Below are 10,165 nucleotides of genomic sequence, written 5' to 3' on the forward strand. Positions count from 1 at the left end.
GCCTGTCCTCCTCTACGTTAGTTGACCCTCTACCTGCTAACCTCAAGTTTAGCACCTTAAAACAGCTAACTTTAGAAAATAACTTTAATAAACTTTTAGGTGCCCTAATTCACCGTAAATAATTAATTAACCTATTTAACTTTAAATAACCCAGGAATTACTCCGGATGTAAACTATTTTGACCGGTTAAAATAGGGTATGACATGTGATTCTGCGAAAGGTATTTTCTCTCATGCAACAAACTAAACGCTCATATACTTGACTTATTGGAAAATAATAGTATTACTTTCCCTAGCATACATATAAAAGACCAAGCAGAGGATATCTAGAATATCGAAGTATTAAAAAAAAAAAAAAAAAAAAAGAATTGTAATCTTTGCATCTTCTTAATGCCATCAATTTGTAATTCTCTTACTTCATAAAGAAATGAATATGGATAACCCACCGTCAAATTCAGATATTGAAGAAGAGGACAAGCACCCAAGAGGAGGGAAATATTGAGTATGTCAGAGTCATACAAGTCGAACAGTGACAAGCTTAACTGCCTAATGTTTCTGAGCATCTTCATATCGATTGGTATGCATTTTATCTGAAAAGAAATAGCTCAATTGATTAGGATATCCCAAAAAACCAAAACAAAAACTTTAAGGAGAAACGACATTGTCAAACTAATACCTCATGACCACATCGATCAAGCAGATTTAGCACTCCGAGCGACGTAAATCTCTCGCAAAATCACCGAAGATGTATGACATTGTATCGGCTTTAGAAGGATGAATCGTTACATTTTCCAACTTGGGAACAAACGAGAAAATGAATCTTACATTGTCAAAACAGTGAAAATCAAGTGCACGAAGATTTGCAGCCTGAAAATCAATCTCTTTCACTCCACCACAAATGTGAAACGTAATATATGTAACTGTACTGGAAAAGCGTAGCTTATAAGGAAGGTTACAAAGTTTAAGAGTTAATTGCTTAAGGTTAAAACAAGAGGACAAAATACCCTCTAGCTGTCCACTTGCTAACAAAACAGCCGTCAGAGAAAAGGTCTCGAGGGACCTGTCAGAGAAAGGGTCTCGAGGGACCTAAAACAAACTTCGGAATTTAGTTGCACAGTGCAATGGTACAAATCCAAATGCTTTAATAAAGAAGCTTGAGACAGAAGCTCAAGAGAAAATCTAAACAACCTATCGGGGGAGTTGAAGGGGGTGGTGGTGAAACTATTGAAAACAGAACCACAATAAAAGGAAAGGCGTAATCTTTCAACGCCTAACCCTGAAATAGAACGCATCCAGTGCTCAAATTCACAAGATAACTCTCTCCCAAAGCAAAAGGTCATATTAATGTGAGGCACTCTACTACCAGAGTAAAGTTGTAATAACATATTCACTCCCTTCAAGAATCTTTGTTGATAGTAAGAACAACCATGGTGATCGTCAAAAATACCAACCCCGAACATGGCAAGGCAATCGATATTTAGTTTAGGCATAGAGGCAAAACTATATCTCCATCTTCTAGATAAAATGCTCGTCATAACAGCATCTTTTACTGTCAAATTTCCAAGAATGCGAGACAAAAACGTCATGCCATCATCTGGAAAAGGTACTGAAGTAGTCCTCATCAACCTAAAGCGCCAGCAAAATCTTTAAGGATAAAATTTATAAAAGTCATATTATAAGATTAAGAAAATGAACTACAGCTGGAGAAGTGTATGGCCCCTTCCCAGCTTAGCTTATGGGGAAAAAATTACTAGGAGTATTAGTTATGTAGAAAATGTGTATAAATATCATACTTTTTGTTTCTCTATTACAACCTCTACTCCCAAAGGTCTCTTCCCTCATCCCACGCCTTTAATGTCCTGCCAATTTAGGGTTTTTTAACTTCCAGAATTTGCCTCAACATTTTTAAAAAATAAGAGAGAGAGAGAAATCTAATGATAAAGTACACCAAATTAGAAAAAGAAGGGCACGGCTTCATTAGTGTTTACCAATTTGTTGAGAGAAAGAGTCAAAGACAACATAAAGATCAGATTTTGCAAACCATAAACAACCCTGCCTCAGTGCCAAAGAAGTAAGGGATCTAGCGGAACATGTATACAACAAAACATCACAGAGTGTAATTCGTAAGTGGGGTCGCGGGGGAGTAGTGTACGCGGACTCACGCTACCTCGCCTTTGTGAATGTAGAGAGGTTATTTAAATGGCATCGCTCAAGGAAACAATTCAAAAGCGAGTTTAGAAAGGGGATATACGGAAGTGAAGGAGCCATGACAAATAATAAGGAAAAGCAAGACATAGCACTATGAAAGAAAAGTAGCAAAATAATGTGATAACCGAAGTACAACAAACAAACGAAATCCAAGATGAAGGAACTACAGTACTACTCTTTTGGTGGAAACGAGATACGGTGTTCCAACCTACCACCAAGCCTGTCCGCGGCAAAAAGGTGAGACAAAATAGCTCTGAGATACGCAGTATCCCTGTCTAAGTCATGTACTCGGTCCAAGCCTATCTGTCTAATCACGGAGAATGTGTATGTCACGTATAAATAACATGCTTTTCGTTTCTCAATTACAATTTCCACTCTGAAAGATTTCTTCGTCTCTACCACTTTAACCAATTTAAGGCTTTCGATCTTTTTTTTTTTTTTTTACTTCCAAAATTTATTTGATTCAAATTAAACAACAACAATATCCGGTGTGTCCGCGGGTGGGGGTTTGGGGAGGTAGAGTATATGCGAGGACGCTACTCTGCCCGTAGGGGCAGAGAGGATGTTTTCGATGACCATAAATTTCGAGTAAAACATTTTTCACGGCGAGTTTGAAAAGGGGGATACGGGAATAATGAAAGCATTAACAACAATGAAATAATGTGATATGAAAAGCAGTATATAGCATTCGGGAAAAGGCAGTAACGACAACGACGGGAAAAAAATATAATCGAAGCACGAGAAAGTTGCTTCAAATTAAACAAGAGGAGGAAATCTGATACAGTACTCCAAATTAGAAAAAAAGAAAGACACGGCTTCATTATTCTTGCCAATCTGTTGCCATAACGATCAGATTTTGCATATACCTCTGCCGAAGATTTCACTTTGAGATTTTTAACTGATCGAGATATCCTTGTTGGTCTCCCGTAGAAATAATTTATCAAAAAAGCGATTCCTCCCAATGTCAACAATGGCAAAATAACTCGTCCTCCTGACAGCAAAGGATATTATTTTATTATTTAAGCAGATAAAAGAGAAAAAAACATCATATATAAAGCTCAATCATGGAAGAAAGGGTTTACCGAGAATGCGTATGACTCGATCAGCAATCTCCATATCTGTTTATTAACACCATAAACAGGGGAGGAGGCATTCAAAATATAAAGAAAATAACGTACGAAAGATAGGATACATAAAAAAAATAGGGAAAACTACACTAAACGCCCCTATACTAACACTTACTTTCAGTCACACCCCATGTATTTCTAAATCAAACACTTACTACCCCTGTATTATTGAAATCCTACACACAAATTAACACCGTTTTCTTCATTTTATACTTTAATATATAAACAGTGTTGCCCCTATAAAAAAAAAAAACAGAGACAAATCACTGGCTAAAGTGTGCTCAAATCCCTTCTATAGCAAATATGAGTCTAACTTCTTTTGAGAACTGTCATGAATCAGTAGCCTAAAGATCATTGCCCACCCAAAGGATAGCGGCTGCGGGTTCTCTTGTCAAAAAAGAAAAAAGAAAAAAAAAAAAAAAAAAAAGATCATTGACCAAGGAAGATCTTCATGTTTGTCTAATTTCTTGCTAAAATCATTATAAGGGGAGCACATATCTGAAAGCATATCCACTCATTAAAAGTTTAGCATTTGAATGCTGGTTACTTTTCAATTTTAACCGAAGAGACTCCACTCACTTGCTGGAATTGTAGCTTTAGTTGATGATTTAGTCACTTCCTTCTGTCACCTTTCATTCAACTATCATATACTCTCTCAGTCCGAATTTAAGTTTGATATTTTTAGTTTAAAAAGAAATGGGCTTCTTTTATATTTAGTAGGTGTCTGACCAAACATCCTACAGGATAAGTTTATAATCGTAAGATTGAAAAGATATTTTAGTACGTTATATATCTTTAATTTAGGCCATAGATTCGAGGTACAGTTTGTTTTGATTAAAATGCCAATCGAACAAAGATACTGAAATAGGAACGTAGGAGATATTTTCCACTTGGTTCTGGTAACAACATTTTCCTTTTTGCATTTTCACCTAGCATCTTCATGTTGGACAGGACTAAAAACAAAACAAAAATATCCAAAAATATTTTCTAATTGCTGCTTTAGTATTCATTGTCACACCCCTTTTATTTACAAAAGATTTGTATTTTAAGTTCAAAAGGTATTTCAATAAAGAAAGTGACAAAATGTGTTTCGAAAAGGGATTTTTAGAGTTTAGATCAATGTCTAAATTACCAGAGTCCAAAAATAAAAGGAAGTGCGAGAAAGTAAACCTGCACTACCTAAAAATTCCTATTCTATGTTTCACCCAACATCCCGGTGTCTTGTCCCCGAACAGCCTTCATTGTTACATTTGTTTTCTTCCAAGACACCCCACCCGGGAAATGAATACATGATATTGGAAGTGAATAAAGCGTGCAAGCAATTAAATGGGCCTAAAGTTTTGCTTACCAACCCCGCATTGGCCCAAATAATAAAGCATAAGCTGGAATTATGTTAAGCCCCAATCCCAAATAATTTAGGGAAAAGAACGTCGATACCCCTGAAAATAAAATAATTATCCGCCCAACTTAACTTTTATGACATGCTCCCATGGTATATTTCTTTAAAAAAAACCTATGATATCACCATCTTATCTTATATAAATATAAGGAGGAGTACGCTATGCTAATGTGCCTTGGATGATCCACATATGGTATATTTCTTTAAAACCTATCGGGGGCTCGCTCACCATCTAATATCGTGTATCCCGGGGCCGCAATAAATATCACTCTTATATAAATATACTGAGATGGTAGAAGGATTTTGGAGGGGTATTCAGGTAAATATTTTTGTCCTGCTGGTAAAAGCGAAATTAGTTTAGGAAGGGCATGGGCAGGTACATATTTTGCATTTGAGGGATATTTTGTGTTGTTTTCCCATTAATTTATTAAACAAACCAACAGCCCATTCAATATCCATCAACGAACAGTGAAACAAACCCATTTTTTATATTTCATTAAGCTAATTTCAAATCAAACAACCAACTCAAGTATAAAAAGAGCAGTCAAAAGTCAAGGATTAAAGCATGTAATGAAGCAAAGATAGAAACAGATTAAGTTAAAAAAAAGGATTGGACCTTTAATGAAACTGAAGCTGCGTTTAGGCACTTTACTAAGCAATATCCATTGAATGTGCCATTGTGTATGTATTGATTGTGAGAGTAAAAAGTGTGTATAGGTGGCTGGTGTGCCCAAAATGAGTGACAATTGTGTGAGAATTTCTCTCCAAGAAACAAACTGAGAGTGACATGTGTAATGGAGACAAAAATTATGATGAGAGGGAATCTTGTTGAGGTGGCAAAACTTGATTGGATCATGTTTCATTTTTTTTTTCCTTGAAAAAGTTGTGCGAATTTTTGTAGATTTTTCTGTTCTTTAAAAAAAATCTTTTTGGATTTACTACGCATGAGACTTTTTTTTTTTTTTTGGAATTTTCATTTTTGGAACAAAATGGACAGGATCAAGGAAAAAATCCTTTTTTTTTTTTTTTTTTTTACGCTCTAATATTTCTCTTCAAGTCCATTTCTCACTTCTTTTCCTCAAAAGCCACTCAAAAAGGAGTTAGTCCGCCAAATGATCATATTACCCTGAAAGATGCAACAATTAGCATGTAGGAATGCTTCAATGTCTCCTAGGCCGTGGGTCTATATTGACATAATATGGACAAGTTTCCTATAAAAAAACACGATATCTAGCACCGATTCTGCTAGGTCCAAATGACACGATGCAATAAAGATGTTCTAAAGGCTGGCCTAAACGATGTTCTAAAGGCTGGCCTAAACGATGTCCTAAAGGCTAACTAACAAGGTGTTAGAGTGAATTAGGGCTAGGCTAGTTTTGTTCTGCCATTGATTTGGCCTAAACTGAGGCTAACTAACAAGGTTGTTAGAGTGAATTAGGGCTAGGCTAGTTTTGTTCTGTCATTGATTTGCTTTGGTCTCTCTCGGCCCCGTATCGTGATATGGCAAATCTTTTGTAGGGTTTTACCTTTTTTCTTTTTTGTGTTGCAGGGTTAGTAACTTAGTTTAGTCTCTTTATACTCCAACTATTTTTAACATGGTTAAGTTAGTGTAAGGGTAGTAAGGGGTCGTTTAGTTTTTGGGATAAAACATTTTGTACTTTCATATCCCTTGTTTGGTTACTAATCCTGAAATAAATTATACTAAGATTAGAATTAATACTGGGATAAGTTGTTCCTGCCAGATGTTGGAATAATAGTACCGAGATTAGTTATTCCTGGATAAAAATAATAAAAATGCCAAAAATCCCCTAAGGTCCCTCAAACCCTTTTTTTACTAAATAAGGTGGAGGATGTTTTTGTAAACAAACAACTTCTTATAAATTATGCAATGCATTGTCATTTTTAATATCACAAATCAAACAGTCAATAATAAATAAAAGCGGGCTAACTAATTCCAGTATAACAAATCACATCATAACTAATCCCAGCATAACATATCTTCAAACTAAACGATCCCTTAGGGGGGGTGGCCGAAACTAAGTAGTAGTATAGTGGTGTTTAGCGTAGTTTAACCTAAAAAAATATTCTTATATAATTTAAGTTTTTGACGATAAAGCCCCTTCCGGTACATTAGCTTCTCCTTGAGCAAAAGAAGTGCATCTCTTTATAGAAGAAGTGGTCGAGCAAGGGCAAACCTGTCATTTAAATCTATCATACAAGGGCAAAATGTTAACTTCAATTACTAGGTATCATAAAGAGAGATTTTAGATGGAAAAAAATGAACAGAGATTTTAGTAACTTATCGATGGGATAGGTCTATTTTTATCCTTTAAATATAATCATAAACATTTTTAGTTTCTTAAATTAGCTAAAATGGAGCACTTTTGGTCCAACTAACAGATCAATGGACTTTAAAAACTTACGGTGACTATCAAAAAAACACTACTAAAAACACAACAAAAATCGACGGAGAAAAAATCAATCGACTTTCGGACCAATCTAAATTAGTGCCTTCAAGTTCATGCTGCAGCAACTGAAATTCCAGCCCCAACGGTTTCGAATTCATCAGGGAATGAATCTGAAAATCATGAAAATGACCTTTTTTTTTTTTTTTAATTGACCTCTTTTTTAATTTTGCATCATTTCTTTTTTATTATTTGTATTTCAATTTTGCCTTCGTGAAAAAAAAAAATTTAAAAAAAGAGTGGTTTCATTGTTTTGCAAGAAACTAAAGAGATTAGGGCGTGAACATATAAAAGAAAAATGATATGGTGCAAATCACAAAACAAGACATAAGTTATGAGGGAAAAATGCAACGAACTCATAAAGGGCAAATTATAAAAATTAAGAGGACATGGTGCAAAACGCTAAATGGTACATTGATTAGGGGTGTGAAATGTATAGAGATATTAGAATGTGGCACACCCCTGATAAGACAATCCATGACTTACCAAGTTCATGAATGAAGTAAGCTATAACTCTGCTGTGACTTTTTAATCAAGAGAAGAGGAGTTATGAAACACTTTAATAAAGTGTAGGTGTTAAAGAAGGTATAGAGTTGCATTATGCTTGTATTAAAGGGAGTGACGTGAAATAATTCTACGAACTGTTTAAGTGGGATCTTTTTTTAGGAAGTGACGTGAAATAATTCTACAGACTACATTTGAGAGTGGGATCTTTTAGAAGCTAATAAACAAAAAGGGATTGTCAACAGAATTACATACTAAAAAGGGGTTGTTCGTGAATTGTGCTGCGAACTGCTGTAGTTTCCACGGACAACTTCTAACGTCTGTTTCCTACTTTAGAAAAAAAAAAATTAACTGCAGTTCCCAAATTAATAAGTGAACAACCATTAAATTTTTCTAACAGTTGGCATATTAATTTACAAACATATAAGAAGTTCACGATTGCAATCAGTTCCCTTTCCATTACATGTCTGAAGTACCAATTATGCATCTGTTGGTATGGGATTTGAGGCTTTGGCATTGTTGTTTTAGGTGAAATCCGTACTCAAGTTGTATTCCGTAACTGGAAGCTTAGAGAGACAGGGGGATTCCCATAGCTGGCATCCATTCCCACCTGCTCTGGTCACATCAGCACAACTCAATCAGCGTGCTGCAGCAAGAGGTCACGTGGGAGCACAATTACGTCCCAGGCCATCAGTAGAACACTAAGGTTCAAAAGTCTTATTTTTGATTTCTATGTAGATAGCTTATCATGTAAGCTAAAGCATCTTCACTTTCTCTCTTGTAACCTATCTCTTATTTTTCTCTCAAAAGCAGTATACATCCGGGCACATTATTTATCTTGGAATATTTGTTTGTGTTATCTTATCTTGTTAGTAAGTCGGTTCTTTCAATATAGCTATTACAAATCACAAACACTGACTTTGAAAGGAGAGTTTCCGGGATTGGATACGACCAACTTGCCTTTAAACACTTAAAATACAAATCTCTAACTGATTATCCGTTTTCATGGAAAATAAGTTGGCGGTATCAAGGGGGATAGACGACTGTGGAGGTTATCTTTGATTGGCAACAGAAACTCTAAGTAAAATCATTATACGCAGGACGACATGTCTAGCGGTAGCTCGAGCAATATTCAGGGAATCGAGGACGCACAGATGTTGGTAAGGGGTATGAAGGACCTAGCAGATGTACAAATATCCAAGCATGGAGAGGAATTTATTAAAGATAGTAGGAGCAGTAGAGATGGGACGCTGTGCAGGCGGCCTGGTGAGGAGTGAAGCAAAGGTGTCCTAAACACCAACGAAGCAGAGCAGCCGCACAAGTGCACATTCGGAAGAACGAGTCAAGCGTTATCTCAACCTGACAGGCAAAAACCTGCTCAAAAGACTAGTTCCTTGACAAGCGAAATACTGATGGCCACGCTCAAGGCGCGTTAGGTGAGAGAATGCAACGCATGGAAAGGGTCATAACTACCATGGCCAAGCATTCCAGGGCAGGGACTCCGGTGTCAAATTAGAACGCAGGTACGATCTTTAAGACCCCGCAGACTAAAAAGGCTGGAGTGGCGGAAGAACGGTTGGATGCATTTACTGAGGAGTTACTCAGAGTTGAAAGAAATGTGAATGAGCGAATAAGCCAAATCCTAGAAGCCCCATCCTTCATAAAGGCGTAGGGAACCGGAAAGTATGTGTGTATGCTTGGGGCCCGAAATCGCGGCCCCCCCCCCTTTTTAACGAAAGTTACAAGGGTCGAGGTAAGAGACATGAGAGAAGAAATCTCCCAGCCAGGATAGGTGTTTAAGATTAAAAAAATATTGGGGTCTTGGGAATGGGGGGGATTCCAAGGAACCCGGGGAATATCGTTAAAAAGGTCTTTCCCAGGTGGGCAAAGGAGAAATTAAAGTTTTGGGGTGCAACAGTTAGTTCGTTAGGGATTTTGGGAATTGTCGGGGTTCCTAAAAATGAAATTTTTGGGGGAGATGCAAGGGATTTTAAGTTGTGTTAGCGAAACCCTGGATTAAAGATGCAAACGTTGTAATTTAAACCCCCCTGAGGAGGCTGGAGTTTCAAACGACGGAAGGGGCGAAATATGTTTCGGTCAAAATATGAAACGAGATAAACTCTAGATATACAGTTAGAACGTGCATCGAGGAGGACCGAAGGGCGATGGTTCCTGCAAAAGAAGGCAGTCGCACGGGAAAAAGATCGGACCCGGGCTTTGAACCAAATGTGACAAGTCACTGGGGACGATCTAGACGGCATGAGGCCCGCAGGCCTTCAGGCTGAAAATCGAACAAGGGGAACAATGGGAGTGGTCGTGTTACCCTTAACAAAAGTACCTTGCGCCCTTCGGGATTGGCATTAAAAGGGGCTGGACCCCCGAAGTTCTCGAATCATAATTTCAGCTTGCGGTGTCACTTCCATAACACCCACGGACATACCACGGAGGATTACACAAACCTGA

The 10,165-nt window shown here is 37.1% G+C and overlaps 1 protein-coding gene across 3 annotated transcripts; it reads right to left on the reverse strand.

Annotated features, from left to right (window-relative positions):
• Positions 1 to 215: 215 nt before the first annotated feature.
• On the reverse strand, positions 216 to 6,002 carry LOC132029392 (uncharacterized). Of its 3 annotated transcripts, XM_059418669.1 has the most exons (4): positions 5,350 to 6,002; positions 3,290 to 3,325; positions 3,074 to 3,198; positions 216 to 589 (listed from the first exon to the last, which is right to left on the reverse strand). In XM_059418669.1, exons 1-4 carry the CDS (start codon positions 5,594 to 5,596, stop codon positions 326 to 328), a joined length of 672 nt encoding a protein of 223 aa, XP_059274652.1. In that variant the 5' UTR covers positions 5,597 to 6,002; the 3' UTR covers positions 216 to 325. The 3 variants fall into 3 exon arrangements, 2 of the variants coding, with proteins under 2 accessions (XP_059274652.1, XP_059274653.1); XR_009407794.1 differs by lacking the exons at positions 3,290 to 3,325; positions 5,350 to 6,002 and adding an exon at positions 4,505 to 4,715; XM_059418670.1 differs by lacking the exon at positions 3,290 to 3,325.
• Positions 6,003 to 10,165: the final 4,163 nt, after the last annotated feature.

Source organism: Lycium ferocissimum, chromosome 9 (assembly GCF_029784015.1).
Source record: "Lycium ferocissimum isolate CSIRO_LF1 chromosome 9, AGI_CSIRO_Lferr_CH_V1, whole genome shotgun sequence".
Lineage (NCBI taxonomy): Eukaryota > Viridiplantae > Streptophyta > Magnoliopsida > Solanales > Solanaceae > Lycium > Lycium ferocissimum.